Source organism: Myotis daubentonii, chromosome 5 (genome assembly GCF_963259705.1).
Source record: "Myotis daubentonii chromosome 5, mMyoDau2.1, whole genome shotgun sequence".
NCBI classification, from domain to species: Eukaryota; Metazoa; Chordata; class Mammalia; order Chiroptera; family Vespertilionidae; genus Myotis; species Myotis daubentonii.
The window spans coordinates 19,274,657-19,291,549 of record NC_081844.1 but is presented as its reverse complement, the minus strand read 5'-3'; the positions used below and the strand labels follow the sequence as shown (position 1 = coordinate 19,291,549).

General features: G+C 61.0%; 1 protein-coding gene across 8 annotated transcripts; it reads left to right on the top strand.

Annotated features, from left to right (window-relative positions):
* Positions 1-15: 15 nt before the first annotated feature.
* Positions 16-16,881, top strand: SSBP4 (single stranded DNA binding protein 4). 8 transcript variants are annotated; one of them, XM_059696173.1, is made up of 18 exons: positions 16-347; positions 9,659-9,731; positions 10,056-10,117; positions 10,201-10,285; positions 13,279-13,368; positions 13,818-13,883; positions 14,098-14,157; positions 14,249-14,309; positions 14,463-14,530; positions 14,605-14,672; positions 14,933-14,978; positions 15,063-15,098; positions 15,182-15,236; positions 15,320-15,390; positions 15,466-15,544; positions 15,901-15,929; positions 16,040-16,263; positions 16,521-16,881. In XM_059696173.1, exons 1-17 carry the CDS (start codon positions 289-291, stop codon positions 16,247-16,249), a joined length of 1,218 nt encoding a protein of 405 aa, XP_059552156.1. In that variant the 5' UTR covers positions 16-288; the 3' UTR covers positions 16,250-16,263; positions 16,521-16,881. The 8 variants fall into 8 exon arrangements, with proteins under 8 accessions (XP_059552156.1, XP_059552159.1, XP_059552154.1 ...); XM_059696175.1 differs by having other exon boundaries at positions 18-347; positions 16,040-16,147; XM_059696171.1 differs by having other exon boundaries at positions 17-347; positions 16,040-16,881.
* Positions 16,882-16,893: the final 12 nt, after the last annotated feature.

Sequence of the window (16,893 nt, the reverse complement as noted above, 5' to 3'; positions counted from 1 at the left end):
GCGGCAGGGAGGCGGCGGGCGGGGGCGCGCGCGGCGGGAGGAGGGGGCGCGCGCTTCCCGGAACAGCCCGCGCTGTGGGAAGAGAGGAAGAAAATAAACCCGCGGCTGAAGCTGGTGCCGCCGCCGCCGCCGCCGCCGTGTGGGCTCCCCCGCGCGGATGCTGCCCGCGGTGCCTGCGCAGGGCGCGGGGCGGTGAGGCGCGGGGCGCGGGTAGCTATGGCGACGACGAGCGCGGCCAGCCGCGCCGCCTGACAGGTGTGGGCCCCGGCGGCGGCGGCGCGGAGCATTATGTACGCCAAAGGGGGCAAGAGCGCGGCCGTGCCCTCCGACAGTCAGGCCCGGGAGAAGTGAGTCGGGGCCGGGGGCGGAGCTCGGCGGCCCCGCAGGTGCCGTGGGCCCCAGCGCCGGCGCGCGCTGCGAGGGGCACGTGGGCGCGGGCTGCCGGACGGGAGGGACCCGAGTGCGGTGAAGGGGCCGCGAGACTTGCGAGGGAGCGCGAGACCCGAGGGGCGCAAGACTGGAGGGGGCCGCGAGCCTCGGGGGGTCAGGGGCGCAGGAAGCGGGAAGGTTGGAGAGGGCGTGCGGGACCTGCGAGGTCCTGAGAGTTGAGGGGTGTGAGTTTACGGGGGGCGGGGGGCGCGCTACACTCGAGGGCCGCGAGGCGCCCCAGCGGCGTGAAGGGCTGGGCGGTTTGCGGGGACGCGCGAGGCCCGAGGGCGTGACTTTTGAGGGGGCGTGCGAGGTCCGAGCGGCACTGGGGGTCGCGAGGACTCCCCGACGGCAGGAGCTTGAGTGAGCGCGGTTGCGGGCGCGCGGGCGCACTCTCCAGGGGGCGTTTGCAGGGCCGGTCGGCTGGCCTTTCTGGACCCTCGCGCCTCTTGGAGAGGTTGAGAGGCCACCTGTCCTGGCAGCTGAGGGGGACCCCTGAGAGGCCCCAAGGCTCAGTCCTGCAGCCGAGCCCCGGGGTGTCGGCGCCCAGAAGCCCCTCCTCTTGCAGGGTGTGGCGTTGGGTCCTGGACACGGGGTGCTCTTGGGCGGGTAGGAGGGCAGCACTAACTCCCAGACCCCCAGCGGGTGCGGGCTGGGGGCCCTCAAAACTGGGAGCTCGGTCTGGGCCCGGCGGCAGCCTGCAGCTGGCATTGCCACTTACCGTCTCTGTGGCTTTGGGCAAAGGCGCCCCCGCACCCAGGCGCATTTTCCTTCCCAGAGCAATGCAGAGGATCATCAGTGCCGTCTCTTAGTGTGGGGGAGAGCTGGAAAGGTGCTTGGAGCTGCGACCTTCCTCCGCAAGGGCACCGGGTGGCCGGCAGTTTTGTTAAAGTGCCAGGGAAGATGCCTGCAGGAGGGAAGGCTTCCCATGGCTGATGGCCAATGGCCTAGTAGTCGCAGGATCCTAAGAAATCCAGGCACCTCGAGTGGCCTTGATGGGAAACAGGACAGCGAGGAGGCGGGGTCCTGCTGGAGAGGTCCCACCATGAGCTCCTGGAGGGCCAGGCCAGGAGGGAGGACTTGGCTGTCCGGGCAGAGGAGCCCTGGGTGTGGGCCTGCAGCACCCCTCTCGCCCTGCTCTTCTGCCTGAGCTAACAATGGGACCGGCCCTCCCCTCACAGGGACAAGTCCATTCTCTGCCCAACTTTGGGGCCGTTTTGGAGAAGAGTCTTCTAGCCAGGAGACGCCGGGCAGATCCCTGCCTTTCCGGCCTTCCTTGCCCATCTGCGCAGTTTTGAGGTTGGGTTCCATTTTCGAGCCCCTTTAAGCACAAAGACTTTTTGAAACTGGCATCTGGCTCCTGCCCAGCTTGGGAGCAGGGCATGCCTGGCATTGCCACCCCATCCCTGGGGGTCCTGGTGTGTCCCTGGGCATCTTCTTACACTGGTTTTGGGGTCTGGGTAGAGTGTGGTAGTTGGGAAGGCAGGCCCCAGCCCTGAAGAGTCCCGCATCCTAGCATGGAGGCAGGCGGCGAGTTACCTGGGCAAATCAATGGGAGGCCAAGTAGAGGGATGATCTCGATATTCTATGAAAGCAAAGGAGGAAAGCGGGTGACAGTAAAGTAGGAGGGGGCTGTGCAGAGGCCTGGAGGAAGAGTAGGCGGCTGAGGGCACAGCACGTGCAAAGGCCCTGGGGTGAGGCCTGGCAGAGGAGCTGGGCTGGTGCCCTGGTGGGGGAAGAGCAGTCCTTGAGGGCTCTGTGGGCCAGAGGGGCTTGTGCGTGTGAAAGTGCACTCCAGCTCCCATGTGGAGTGTGGCTTATAGGGGGTCGGGGTAGAGGCCAGGGGATCTGGGGGAAGTGGGCACAATGATCTGGGTAAGAGCTGATGATGGCCCTGGCTGGTTTGGCTCAGTGGATAGAGCATCAGCCTGGGGACTGAAGGGTCCCAGGTTTGATTCCGGTCAAGGGTTGCTCAATCCCCAGTGCGGGGCATGCAGGAGGCAGCCAATTGATGGTTCTCTCTCATCATTGATGTTTCTATCTCTAGCTCTCCTCCCTTCCTCTCAAATCAATTAAAAATATATATATAAAATATTTTTTTTTAAAAAAGCTGATGATGGCAGCTTATGTGTGGCCGTGGAGAGCAAAGAAGGGAGAGAATCAGAGATTTGAGCTGAAGGTAGTGGGGTTGGGAGTTGGGTTTCAATCCCATCAGACATCCCAGGAGAGATTTGATTTTTTGAACCTGGCCTTGACTCTTGGCCAGGGCTGGAGACGGAGGGGGTTATCTGAATCCTGGTCCCTTCCCCCTCATGCCCTCACTCCTTAGCCTGCCCAACAGAGGGTCTCAGCGATGAGGGAGTCTGCAGAAACACCTCCCATGGAGGCCAGAGATGCCCCAGGCCCCTTTTGGCCAGAGCCATCCTGCGCTCATCTGTTTCTTGCAGAGGGTCCTGGAGGAATGTTGGTTTGGGGATGGGGTTCTGCTGTTACAGTTTGGGAAACACCACGTGGTTGCATCCCCTGTTTCACCGAAGGGGATGCCAGGGCCTGGAGAGGAAGTGACCTGCCAAGCTCCGGGAGAGCACTAGCGAGGTAGCCTGGCTGCTTTTGAGACGTGGCCTGCTGGCCTCGCAGGATTATCACAAGGACTGGGTAAGCGGCTGCAGGTAGAGGTCCCTGCGTACGCAGCCACCAACGCAGCCACTTCCTGTCTCGGCCTCGGTTTCCTCCTCTGTGAAATGGAGTGGAGGAGTTGCACTGGCTCTCCTGGACTGTGCTTTCCTCTCCTTCCTGCTGATCCCTGTCTCAGTGTGGGGTCCGGGTCAGACGGCCTCAGAAACAGACTCTGCCTGGGGGTACGCTGACTGTGGGTCCCTGCCCTCGGGGATGCACAGCGAAGTCTAAAAGTGCAGCGAGGGGGTGGCCCGGAGGGTGAGAGGGAGCTGGGGTCCTAGTGGGCCACTCGTGTCAAGGCTCGGCCTGTTCCGTAAATGGTAAATACTTGCAGCCTGTGGTGAAGCCGATGAATGGCTGCCACCCGGAATGAACTAGCACTTGCATTTGGAGTTGGTTTGGGTCCTTTTATTATTACTTTTTAAATGGTTTATTTTTTATTTTTTTACTTTAGAGAGAGAGGAAGGGAGAGGGAAAGAGAGAAACATCGATGGGCTGCCTCCTGCACACCCCCACTGGGGATCAAGCCGGCCACCTGGGTATGTGCCCTGACCGGAAGTCGAACCAGTGACCTTCTGGCACATGGGACAACGCTCAGACCACTGAGCCCCACAAGCCAGGGCTTGGGTCTTTTTAACTTGGGGATGAAGGTGACAGGGCTAAGTTGGAGGCCCCTCTGTCCCCTTTGGGTTGCTCCACTTCTGCCTCAGAGGCCCTGTCTTTGTGAGCTGGGGGGAGAAGTCTAGAGGTCTGCTGCGGGTGTGATCTCCTCGAGCACTTTCGCCCTGGCAGGTGGCTTTAGACTGGGCCCATAAATGACAACCATGGTCGGTGTTGCTAAGCACCCTGTGTGTTTCTCCTGGGATTGGTTTTGGGGTCACACATAGCCATGGAGTTGGTTTATAGCCCAGCAGGTGAGAGTCACCTGTGTGTCCGTCCCTGCTTCCAGGTGTGACCAGGTGTGGGCACCTTGTTGGTGAGGGCACAGGTAAGGCTCTTGAGGAAGAAACCCCTGAGCTGGGTCCTGGAGGCTGAGCAGAGGCAGTGGACACAGGGAAGCCTCTGGGGAAGGGCTTGAGAAGAGGAGGCATCTGGGAAGAGAATGGGAGGAGGGGGAGGTGGGCATGGGATCTGTAGGGGGTGGGTTGTCACTGGCCACTGGGTGGGAGAAAGGCCGTAGGCAGCAGAGGCCCCCAGAGGCGGATGAGGGTGGCCACCACCCTGGCGAGAGATAGCTGAAGGCCTGGCCTTGAGGGTGGCAGAGAGGAGGGCGGAAATGTGTGGGCTGGAGAGTCCCTTTGGGGGGCATCAGGAGAACTGGCTGGTTGATTAGATGGGGTGGGGCTGACACAGGCTGAGTAGCTGGTCTCACTGCCCCCAGCAGCGTGCGCATCCATGGGCTGGGGGGGGGGGGGCACTGAGCAGGGAGCACTCGTTACTCTAATTCCTGATAATTATGGTAATTCCTGATAATTACGGCGGTGGTGCTGCATTTTAGTTCATAAGGCTTTAACAAATCACTATGTCACCAGTTCCCTGCACAGCCCGTGTGCGCTGCTCCCTGTGAGCGCCCCAGGGCCAGGCACCCCGTCTCCTCCATGTCATTGCTCCATCTCTAGGGGGGGCCTCTCTGGAGACACCCTCTGCTCCCTGGGTGGGCTCCATTGGGTGGGCTCTTTTATTCTTTCAATATATTTTTTTATTGATTTCAGAGAGAGGAAGGGAGAGGGAGAGAGAGATAGAAACACCAATGATGAGAGAGAATCATCGATGGGCTGCCTCCTGAATGCCCCCTACTGGGGATCCAGCCTGCATCCGGGCAGGTGCCCTGACCTGGAATCAAATTGTGACCTCCAGCCGGAGCCGGTTTGGCTCAGTGGATAGAGCGTCGGCCTGCAGACTGAAAGGTCCCAGGTTCGATTCCGGTCAAGGGCATGTACCTGGGTTGCGGGCACATCCCCAGTGGGAGATGTGCAGGGGGCAGCTGATCGATGTTTCTCTCTCATCGATGTTTCTAACTCTCTGTCTCTCTCCCTTCCTCTCTGTAAAAAATCAATAAAATATATTAAAAAAAAAATTGTGACCTCCTTGTTCATAGGTAGGCGCTCAGTCATGGAGCCATACCCGTGGGCTCTTTTTCCTACAGGTCATTTGTTTAGCCGGGATTTGGCTCTAGAGCCCTGCCCTTCCTTGTAACCGAGCTCAGAACCTGGATGGTCAGAGGCCAGAAGTCCTCCCTAGAGGTCCTGAAACAACCTGGCCAAATGTCCCGGCTTCAAAACTTTACACCAAAAACAAGACAACAGCTCAGAATTCCTCCCTGAGACTTAATCCTGGTAAAAATTAAAGTACCAACACTATGAGAATCTTTGGCTGCTCTTTGCTCTTGGGGTAAAACCCCAAATGCTTAACATCCAAATAGTGCTCACCGACCATCTCAGTTAGTCCACCTCTTGTGAGCTTAGCAGGGAGGGAAAGAGACCGAGCCCCTGCCCTCCCAGCTACAGGTCAGTGGCGGCTTGAGGCAGTGAGCAAAAATGTGTCAAGTGGAGATAGGTAAGACGATAGGGAGGACTTGGGCAGGGCGGAGGTTAGGGGTAACGGGGAAGCCTCTGACAGGTGACATGGGAGCCATGCAGGTCTCTAGGTGAAGTGCCCCAGGCAGGGGAGTAGCCTGTGCCCAGGCCCTGGCATGGAGGGTGGCCAGTGTGTGTGTGGGGGGCACCAGAGGGTCTAGCGAGGAATGCTGTCGAGGGTGTGACTCTAGGGCAGGGGTGGGCAAACTTTTTGACTCGAGAGCCACAATGGGTTCTTAAACTGGACCGGAGGGCCGGAACAAAAGCATGGATGGAGTGTTTGTGTGAACTAATATAAATTCAAAGTAAACATCATTACATAAAAGGGTACGGTCTCTTTTTTTTTAGTTTTATTCATTTCAAAAGGCCGGATCCGGCCCGCGGGCCGTAGTTTGCCCATGGCTGCTCTAGGGGCTGGGAGAGAGTAGCCATTGGAGGGTCCTGTCAAAATTCAGGTAAGGGAGACAGGGGCCTGGACCAGGTGTGTGTGAGAGATGGCAGGAGAGAACTTTCTCCTTAAGATTTTACCCAAATTTAGTAAGTGCAGCTGTCTTGATCTCAGGAGACAGCATGCACCACACCTCTGTGAGCCAAGGCCGAACCACCCAGGTTGGACCACACAGGTGGAGGTGGGAGGCAGGGGCGGGAGTGGGGGGGCGGGACTGTGGTGGGGGCAAGTTGAGGTTGGGCCTTTATTTATTTATTTATTTTTATTTTTTATATTTTTATTGATTTCAGAGAGGAAGGGAGAGAGAGAGAGAGAGAGAAACATCAATGATGAGAGGCAATCATTGTCGGCTGCCTCCTGCACACCCCCTACTGGGGATCGAGCCTGCAACCCGGGCATGTGCCCTGACTCAAAATTGAACCTGGGACCCTTCAGTCTGCAGGCCGATGCTCTATCCACTGAGCCAAACCGGCTAGGGCAGTGATGGCGAACCTATGACACGCGTGTCAAAGGTGACACGCGAACTCATTTTTTTGGTTGATTTTTCTTTGTTAAATGGCATTTAAATATAGAAAATAAATATCAAAAATATAAGTCTTTGTTTTACTATGGTTGCAAATATCAAAAAATTTCTAGCCAAAACCGGTTTAGCTCAGTGGATAGAGCGTTGGCCTGCGGACTGAAGGGTCCCGGGTTTGATTCCGGTCAAGGGCATGTGCCTGGGTTGCGGGCACATCCCCAGTGGGAGATGTGCAGGAGGCGGCTGATCGATGTTTCTCTCTCATCGATGTTTCTGGCTCTCTATCTCTCTCCCTTCCTCTCTGTAAAAAAATCAATAAAATATATATTTAAAAAAATTTCTATATGTGAAACAGCACCAGAGTTAAGTTAGGGTTTTTCAAAATGCGGACACGCCGAGCTCAGAAGGTTTGCCATCACTGCGCTAGGGCAAGGTTGGGCCTGTAGATGCCAGGTGGGTAGCGGACCCAAGCTCAGGAAGGCCAGGCTGGAGCACGCTGTGTGTCATGTGAAGATGCCATCAAGGCAGGAGGGAGGTCACCTAGAACAGCGGTCGCCATCCGGTGGTCCATGAGGGCCAAAGGGCTGGCAACCGCTGGCCTAGAGAGAGGAAAGGAGAGACTGGGCTGATGGGGAGGAGAGCAGGCAGAGTGGCTCCTCGACCCGTGTCCTGAGTCAGATGCCACCACTGGACAGTCCAGGGCCAGGGGAACCTGGTGGGGGGACCTGGTGGGCTGGCAGCCTGGAGCCGTGGGCCGATGTGGTGGGAACCAAGGGCCACTTCTTTAAAAGCCTTCTGCTCCTGGGGTATGCGGTAGCCCATGCCCTCCTCCCGCCCTGAACCCCCAGCTAACTCCATCTTGCTACCCGTCTCCGGTGTCTCATTCCCCTGGTCTTCACTGCTCCCTGCACTGACCCCAAAGTGGGCAGGGGCCCTGCTGGAACCCTAGCTGCTCTCTTCGCCCAGAGGGGGGCGCGGACAGTGAGCAGATCTGGGCTTTTCATATCCATTCTTTCGCCAGTGGATGTGGGCCTGGGGATGCAGGCCACTTGAGAAGGCTCAGGAAGCCTCTAGAACAGTGATGGCGAACCTTTTGAGCTCGGCGTGTCAGCATTTTGAAAAACCCTAACTTAACTCTGGTGCCGTGTCACATATAGAAATTTTTTGATATTTGCAACCATAGTAAAACAAAGACATATTTTTGATATTTATTTTATATATTTAAATGCCATTTAACAAAGAAAAATCAACCCAAAAAATGAGTTTGCGTGTCACCTCAGACACGCGTGTCACAGGTTCGCCATCGCTGCCCTAGAAGGGGAGGAATCAGGAGTGAGTTGGACAGGGAGCTTGGAGTGCAAGGGGCTGGGAAGACGATTGGGCTGGAGAGGGGCAGACGCTGGAGATTGCTGGAGGGTGCAGCTTCGGAATCGGGGGGTCCTGGGCTGGAGGCACCGCCAAGAGGAGGGAGGTGACGTGGTGCAGACTGTGGCCAGGCTCAGAGAACTGCTGCATCCCCCCTTGTCCTTCCTTAGTACACACCGCCTTCCAGCTCAACTTACAACTTGCCTTCTTGTGTTGTTGCTCCACCGTTCCTCCTCACAGGCAGGCAGCCTCCAGGGGGACAGGGTCTGTCGTGTTCACTACACAAGGCGGTGCTGGGCAAATGTTTGTTGACGGAATGAATGAAAGAGTGGACGGATGGAGAAAGGAAGGAGGAGGATCCAGTGTGAGGGCAGACGTGTGGGGCCGGTCCTGGGGGCAGGACAGAGGGCTGGAGCTGGCAGGGGCGTCTGATGGGTGCGAGGGTCAGGGGTGCGGGTGGGGGGCGGGGATGTGAGGAATGAGGAGCCTGGCTGGGAAGGGTCAGAGAGCAGGAGGATGAGTCAAAACAAGTTTATTTTCAGATGGGGCGAGCAGCCAGGGGTGAGTGGTCGGTTAAGTGGGAGGCTCCGGCCTGCCCTTGGGGAGTCTAAGGTTTTGGATCCAGAGCCCCTCCCCCAGCCCTCCTGAGTCCTCGCTGGGCAGGAGGAGGATCCTGGGGCTCCCAGGGGGGCCATGCCGGTGGAGTGGATGGCTTTGGAATAGCTAGGGGCTGGATCTTGTCCCTCTGCCAGCTGGTATAGAAGACAGATGGGAGGGGAAGCAGAGGTGGAGGCAGAGGATGGAGAGGCCTGGGAGGCGGTATGGCCTGGGAGGCCTGCAGGCTTTCCTGTGTGGCCTGCAGAGGGCGCTGCTGGTTGGCAAGTGGCCCATGCTCTTGGGTTGGGCAGCTGCTGAGTTGGGGGGCGGGGGCCATACCAAGCACTTTGGGTGTTTGGCAGCCGAATGGAACTGCTGGCCCCATCTCCCCTCACCCACCCACAGCGCCCCAGGCTTTCTGGGGGCTGGTACAGAGTTGGCAGACAGTGATCTCCAGGAAGAGGATGGGGCTCAGGGACACCTGGAGGAGGAAGGCCTCAGCAGGCAAGGCTGGGAGTGGGTGGGTGCTGGTGCCGTGTGCACGGCTCAGGGTGTCTGCTGAGAGGCCCCACGTCGCGCAGTCGGAGTGACACCCAGGAGCCCTTTCTCCAGGCAGAAGACCTCCCGGGGCCAAGGCTGCTCTGGGTCTTGGCATCAGTAGGATGGGCTGGGACTTGGTCCACAAAGGAGTATTGGGCTGACCAGGATTGGGCCTGGAAATGGGGGTGTGTGGCTGCTGGCAGTGCTGCCTAGAGGAGGGGCCTACAGTCTGGGTATTGATGGATGTGTAGGAGTTGGCCAGGCTGAGAAACTAGGGAGGAGGCCATCTCCTGTGAGGGTGGAGGCGATGGGGCATCTGGGGGACTAATGTGAGGCTGGGGGTGGGTGCAGTGAGGACTCAGTGTGGGCCCCTGCCCCTGGCCTCCACCTGCCCCACGGAAGGCAGGTGCCTGGCCTGAGAGCCCCTCCAGGAACCCTGGGGGCGGGGTTTGAGGCTGACCAGACCCCGGGCCTCCTGAGCCTGAGCCACTTCCACCCGGCCTGCAGGTTGGCGCTGTATGTGTATGAGTACCTGCTGCACATCGGTGCCCAGAAGTCAGCACAGACCTTTCTGTCTGAGGTAAGCGGGCCCTGCCTCTACCCTACCCCAGGGTCCTCTCCTCCCGGCTTCTGTCAGGGCTCCAGTGGTGGTGCCAGATGGCCCCGCTGAAGGCCCCAGGAACTGAGGGCTGGGGTGGGTCAGGCTCGGCGGCTGGCATAGAGGCGTCTGTCCGCCCATCTGAGGATCTGCTTTTCGCTCCTCTGCCCTTGTTGTACCCAGTTGTCCCTGCCCAGCTACCTTGCTCTGGCCCGCTGGCCCTGGCCCGTGTTCCCTGCCTGAGGGGGGTTGGCGGGTCTAGCAGACGGGCAGCGGCTCCTCACCTGCCTTCCTTCTCCTGTGCAGATCCGATGGGAGAAGAACATCACGCTGGGGGAGCCCCCAGGTTTCCTGCATTCCTGGTGGTGGTGCGTGAGGGGCTGGCCTGGGCAGGCTGTGGAGGGGGGTGGGGGGGGCGTGTGGGAAAACCATCACCCCCTGCTGCCCACAGCGTGTTCTGGGACTTGTACTGCGCAGCGCCTGACCGCAGAGAGGCATGTGAGCACTCCAGTGAGGCCAAGGCCTTCCAGGACTACGTGAGTCCCGCCCCAGGGACCTGGCACGGGCAAGGTGGCGGGCCTGGGGCTGGGGTGGGGGCGGGGGCGGGGATGGGAGGGTGCGTGGCCTGTGGGTTTGCTTAGGAGGCAGAGAGCCTGGGTTCCTGTGGCCTCCGGTCACTCACAGGGAGGCTCATTCCACTGCACGGGAGCCCCCACACCTTCCTGAGGCCAGGCCCTCCTCGTCCTCTTCACTTGAGTCCCTGGTCCAGGCTAGACAGACGGTAGCTCCTGCCTCCCCTACCGCCTGTCCCTGCCGCCCCGGCCTTTCTGAGCCTCCTGAGGCAGGAGCCGAGCCAGGGTCTCGGGGGTTTAGCTGACACCACAGGGACACTTCCTGACCTTGTTCTGTGACTGGGCTGCTAACTCACCGCTTTGGCCTCGGTTTCCCTCTTGGTTGATAGGGGAGGGGCAGCACAGAGGCCTGTCTACTAGCAGAGCCTGGGGGGAGGAGTGACATGAGGGGATGGGTGCCATCCCCTCTGCCTTTATCCTCTTCACCCTGGCCCCTCAGAGAGGTCAGGGGCAGACCAGGGAGGTCAGCTGGACCTGCTTCTCCACCCTCCTAGGCTGTGGGCCCAAGGCCAGGCAGGGACGCAGCCAGCTTCCGAGGGAGGTACGGCTCCCTCCTCCTGTGCACCCAGCTGGTGCCCTCACCTCTTCCCCTCAGGCCTCCCAGGGTGTAGCTGCCCCCACCTCTCTCTTTGCAATGGCACCTCAACCCAGGGCTCTGCAGGGCTGGGGTGTAAGAGGGTTAGGGGTTCACATGTCCCGGAAGTTGCCCATGTACACTGTATGTGCATGCATGGAAGCCGGGGTCCCTGCTTTCGCCCTCATCAAATCCCTCTGTGCATTTGTCCCAGTTCTGCCAGACCTGGGGCTCAGGGGTGCCTGGAGCTGTGTCCCTCCTTGTGCCTCTTCGTTGTCCCTGGGGCCATTCCCCTCACGGCTCTGGCCCCCACCTGAGTCTGATGACTTCTGGGGCCTCCTGGGAGGACGAGACACTAGGGTTCCACATTCGTGTGCATGTGCTTCCCTGTGCGCACCCGTTACCATGGCAGCAGGGCGCCTGGGGGAACCCGTGTAGGCACAGCAGTGGGGGTGCGGAGGGTGATGGGTCCCTGCAGCTCCCACTCTAGTTGGAGACATCTTGCCTGCCCTCCTAGGGGGCCTCCAGCCCTCCCCCCACACACACTCCCCACCCCCGCCACTCTCCACCCCCGCCAGGCCATTCGAGCATCTCCAAGAAACGCCAGCCGGCACACCAGCTAGTCGTGGTGGCAGTGCTGGCCGGGTGCTTTGGGGTGAATGATTGATGCAGGGGACCCAGGGAGGCTATGTAGTAACCCTTCCGGGCCTAGAGTTGGGGAGCCACAGGGGTGCGGGGTACACCATACCTTCCCCCTCGTGGTCCTGAGTTCTGCTTGCAGCCTTCCAACCTCCACCGCCCTGTCCTCCCTGACCAGGAAATGCTCTGGCGTCTGCTGTGCCTATTGGGCAGGCAGTGTGGGTGGACAGACCCAGAGCACAGAATGTGCCCCCCTACAGCCCCCAAAGCGGGTGCCTGCCAGAGTAGCTGCTGCAGGCGGTTGGGCTGTGTCCTTGTGCGGTAGTGGGGTGGCGGCAGGGGGCCCCAGGGGCTGAGAGCTTCGTCTCCCCCACCCCTACCCTCAGGGTTGCTTGGGCTTTCAGATGAGTGACCTGTGCTGGGCCTGGGAACGCCCCTTGCCACTGTAGGTCTGGGGAGGCTCTCCCAGTCCCCCGCCTGGGGCCTGGCAGGAGTCCTGTGGAGGCAGACCTATGAGAAGGAGCAGGAAGGGTGCCGGGCTGCAGTTCGTTTAGGGCGGGGCGTGTCTTCAGGAGCCCCTTGCCCCACTCCTGTGCGGCAGGGTTAGTGCTGAATTCTTCTGAGCCCGAATGGCTGCCGTTCCACAAATTCCTGAGAACCCTGGTGTTGGCTTGTGCCAGCCTCAGGAACAGCAGTGATGACAGACTCCCCGCTTCCCCCTGGGGCTTGGGGGGAGGATGGGTGATGCAGACAGGAGAGGAGGGGCCCCCAGAAAAGTGCTCGCTACTCAGTGCCCTTCCCTATCCTTTGATGTGTCCCCTCTGCCCTATAGACTAGCCTTCCATTCCCCCCACCCCCCACTCTGTGGGCCCCCAAAAGCTGACACGCCTGACCAGAGGAAGTGACTTGTCAGCCTGCCCCCTGCATCTCTGCCCTTGGCCCACAAGATAATGCCCCTCTAGCACCTGGGCTTCTCCCCTCCTCCATCCCCCCTCCAACCTCTGTTGGGGTCCTGGAAACTATACCCAGAGAGTCCAGTTCTTCTGGGAGGGCAGGGGTCGTGGTCTGCACAGCTGCTCTGAGGAGGAACCCTGGGGAGGGAGTTACATCTTCAAGCTGTTGACTGACTTTTTGTCTGTTTATTTGGCGTGTGTTGGGTGGAGCTGGGGGTCCAGCTAAGCTGCCCTGCCAGCCAGGAGGACACCAAGTGTGTGGGAAGGGCCTGGGGGTAGGTAGGGGATGGTGCCCCTACCCAGTGGAGGCTGGGTTCAGAGGGAAAGCATCAGCCTGTGCTGGATCACTGAGTGCACGCCAGTCCTGGATGGTTGGCATTTTCCGACCTCCACATTCCTCATCTTGGGACTCAGGGTATCCAGTCTTCCTTCATGAGCTGTATGGGCTCAGCTGGGCTCGGCCCTGACCACCTCCAGGTTTTCAGGTGCAGCAAGGAGGCAGAGCCTCTTCGAGGCCACCCAGCAAGTCAGAGTCTGTGGACTTGTTAGGGTGTTAAACTGGGGCGGGAACAGGGGCAGCTGTTCTGTCTCCTAGGACCCCAGCCATCCTCCCCTGCGTGGACAGAGGGTCAGATGGCTTGGGTGCCCTGTTCTGTGGGATTGGCTACTTGCTGAGGGAACGCTGGGGCAGAACTGGCCTGACCACGCCTCATGTCTCCCCCGCCCTGCAGAGCGCTGCCGCTGCCCCCAGCCCTGTGATGGGGAGCATAGCCCCCAGCGATGCAATGGCAGCTGGCCCCATGGCACCTGGCTTCTTCCAGGTACAGCCAGGGCTGGGGCCCTTGTCCCCCTGACTCTGGGTGCACATGTGTCAGAGAATGACAGGCACAGGTGCCGATGGGTGTGGGTCCCACTTCGGGAGAAACCCTGAGGCAGGCAGGCTGGAGCTGGTTGGGAAGGTTGCAGCGGGGATGCACGTGGGGCTAGCGAAGGAGGGGCTGCAGGGTTTGAGCCCAGGGCAGGAAGGATGGGATCTCTGCACACTAGACCTGTGTGTGTACATGCCAGGGTGCCTGGGCCCACAGAGCGTGGCTCTGAGCCACAGGTCCCTCCCGTGACCCCTCCTGGAGGGGACATCCCCAGCCTGCAGATAGGCGAATGGCCCACCCTCCCACCTCCGTGGCTTCTCCACTTCCCCTCCCTTGCCCAGACTTAGCAGGGCCTCAGGAAACAGTAGCTCTTCCCAACCCACCTGGTTCTGTCCTCCTAGGGCCCCCTGGGCTCCCAGCTGCCCCCCCACAACCCCAACACCCCCATGATGGGGCCTCACATTCAGGTAAGGACTTGTGACACCCCTGTCCCTTTGCCCATGCACATCCCGCTCCTCTGTGCTCACACACACCGGGAGCTAGCCACTAGGGCTTGTTGGCTAGGCCTGGAGATGGGGTAAGTCAGGCTCTGGGCCTGGGCACAGCAGGAACCAGGTAGCTTTGGGGGGGAGGGGGGGGGTGGGGAGGGGGAGGTGCTGACCCCTGGCCCACTTCTTCCAGCCCTTCATGTCACCCAGGTTCTCAGGGGGCCCCCGGCCCACCCTGCGGATGCCGAGTCAGGTGAGAGGGAAGGCAGACTGGAGGAGGGGGAGTGGCAGGAGCTAGGTGGGGGAAGGGCACCCACACTCATTGCTGCCGTGCCCCTTTGCAGCCTCCTGTGGGCCTACCCGGCTCCCTCCCTGGTGCCATGGACCCCTCCCCGCGTGTTCAGGGTGAGTAGAGAAGCACCAGCTGGTGTTCACCATCAGGACCCCAGCTTTCATGCTCCATCCCCGCTGCCTCACTGTACACTCCGCTCCCCCAGGTGTGTGTCCACACTGCGGAGTGGTCCCAACCTGAGCCACCTCCCTTTGCTCCCACCCCAGGGCATCCGAGCATGGGCCCGATGCAGAGGGTGACTCCTCCACGGGGCATGGCCAGCGTTGGGCCCCAGGTAAGGGGTGGGCCCAGGGGGGCTTCAGGGGCTCTGCCCTCTTGGCCTGTACTCAGGGCCCTTTCCCCTCACAGAGCTATGGAAGTGGCATGCGGCCCCCACCCAACTCCCTCGCTGGCCCAGGCCTGCCCACAATGAACATGTAAGGCCCTAAAGGGACCCCTGGAGTCTGCCCGTGGGGCCACCACCCAGCTTCTTGGGCTGGATTAGCACAGCAGCCTGGGATATTACTTAGTCCACTGTTGGGTGGGAAAACTAAGGCCCGAAGGCCGGTGAGTGATGGGTTGGGATTTTCAAGTGCTTAGCACTTCGTCAACATCTGCTGTTTCGGGGGCCCAAGGTGTGGGGCGGGGGAGGAGTGCTGCTTGTCCAGCTCTAGGTTCCATCTGCCATCTCTAATAGGGGCCCCGGAGTGCGTGGCCCATGGGCCAGCCCCAGTGGCAACTCGGTGAGTCGGGGAGTGGGGCAGTGGGTAGGGTGAGGGGTGTGGGGGGACAGTGGGCGGACTGCTCACAGCTGCCTCTCTCCCTAGATCCCCTATTCTGCCTCCTCCCCTGGCAGCTACACGGTGAGTGGGGTCCTGGGGCCACGCCGATCACTCAGAGGGTGGCAGCAGGGCCTTCCTGATGTTTTGTCTGCCTCTACATGCAGGGACCTCCAGGAGGTGGTGGGCCCCCTGGCACACCCATCATGCCCAGCCCCGGAGGTACTAGGGCCTGGGTGGCGAGGGGAAGGGTGTGCTTGAGGGAGGCCTCTCACACCCAGGCCTTCATGCCCCGCCTTCCCCAGACTCCACCACCTCCAGCGAGAACATGTACACCATCATGAACCCCATGGGGCCAGGCGCTGGCAGGGCTACCGTAAGTGCGGGGTTGTGGGGTAGAGGCTGCTCTGGTGGCAGGTGGCCGGAGTCCCACACCGCCCCTCTGCCACAGTTCCCGCTGGGCCCAGGCCCGGAGGGCCCTATGGCAGCCATGAGCACGCTGGAACCTCACCACGTGAACGGATCTCTGGGTGAGTAAGCGGCCTGGGGACCACCCCCCACAGGCTGCCTTGCTAGCCTCATGCTCTCGCTGAGTGCCCCCCCCCCCATTCCTCCACCTGTGTTCCTTGTAGGGGCATCGGGTGGCGCCCTGAGCTTTCCTGGGCGACTCAGTGCTTGGGCTGCACTGGGTGAGGGTCCAGTAACTAACCCGTGGGGACACCCCTTCAGGCCCTCCTTCCAGACCCCCAGTGGGCTGAGCTGAGGGGTTGGGTGCAGCCGCGGTGGGGGGTGGGGGGTGGGGGCAGGGAGGTGGAGCTCAGGGAAAGGTCGGTGGACCCCGGCTCAGACGCCGAGCCCCGCGTCCCCTTGTGTCTGTCGTCCACAGGCTCAGGCGACATGGACGGGTTGCCGAAGGTGAGGGGCCGCGCTCAGGCATAGCTGGGGTGTGGGGCGGCCGCGCAGGGGACCCGGCGGCGGTGGTGGGGTCAGGACTGGAGTCTTGCGCTGACTGCGGCTGCCCCCAGAGCTCCCCTGGCGCCGTGGCCGGCCTGAGCACTGCCCCCGGCACCCCGCGGGATGACGGCGAGATGGCGGCCACCGGGACTTTCCTGCACCCATTCCCGAGCGAAAGTGTAAGCGACTGCGTCGACTCCCCCCCTGCAGCGGCGTCGGGCCGGAGGGGCCTGGCGGGCAGGCCCCGGCGGGGCGGCCGGGGGGCCAGAGCAAGACCGTGACCGCGGCGGGCCAGGTGGGGGGGCGGCCGCGGCATCCTTCCCCTCCCCGCTTCCCTTCCCCACCCTGCCCTGGTCTCACATGCCTACCCTGCCCCCACCCTGTGACCCCGCCCCAGGGGCCTCACCTCCCTAACTTGGACTCCTGCTCCTTACCCCTCTCCACCTGTGCCCCACCCAGTCCATTTGTCCTTCTTCCTGGGGGACGGGTCCCAGCCTAGGCGGGAGCTGAGCCCCCCCTCCCCTTTGCGCGCCACCCCTCGTCTCTCCGCAGTACTCGCCTGGGATGACCATGAGCGTGTGATGGGGCAGCAGCCCCTTGCCCAGTGCTGGCCGCCTCCTCTGCCCAGAGCCCCTGCCAAGGGCCAGGGGCTTGGGTGGTCTGCAGGGGGAGGGTCTGAGGTCACACCTCGGGCAGCTGGACTCCTGGTCAAGGCTTGGAGGCCCCGCATGAAGGACTCATTTTATTAAAAACAAAAACGCAAGGACCTCAGAGATGCTCTTTTCTGTGTGGGCTCGACCCCCACCCTCACCTGTTTCTACTTTGTCCTGGGGGACTCCTCTGGGCCTCCTTTCCCCTGGGCAGGAAGGGGTGAGCACCCATCAATAAATGTAACTTGTTTTGGTTTTTGGTATCTGGTCTCAAG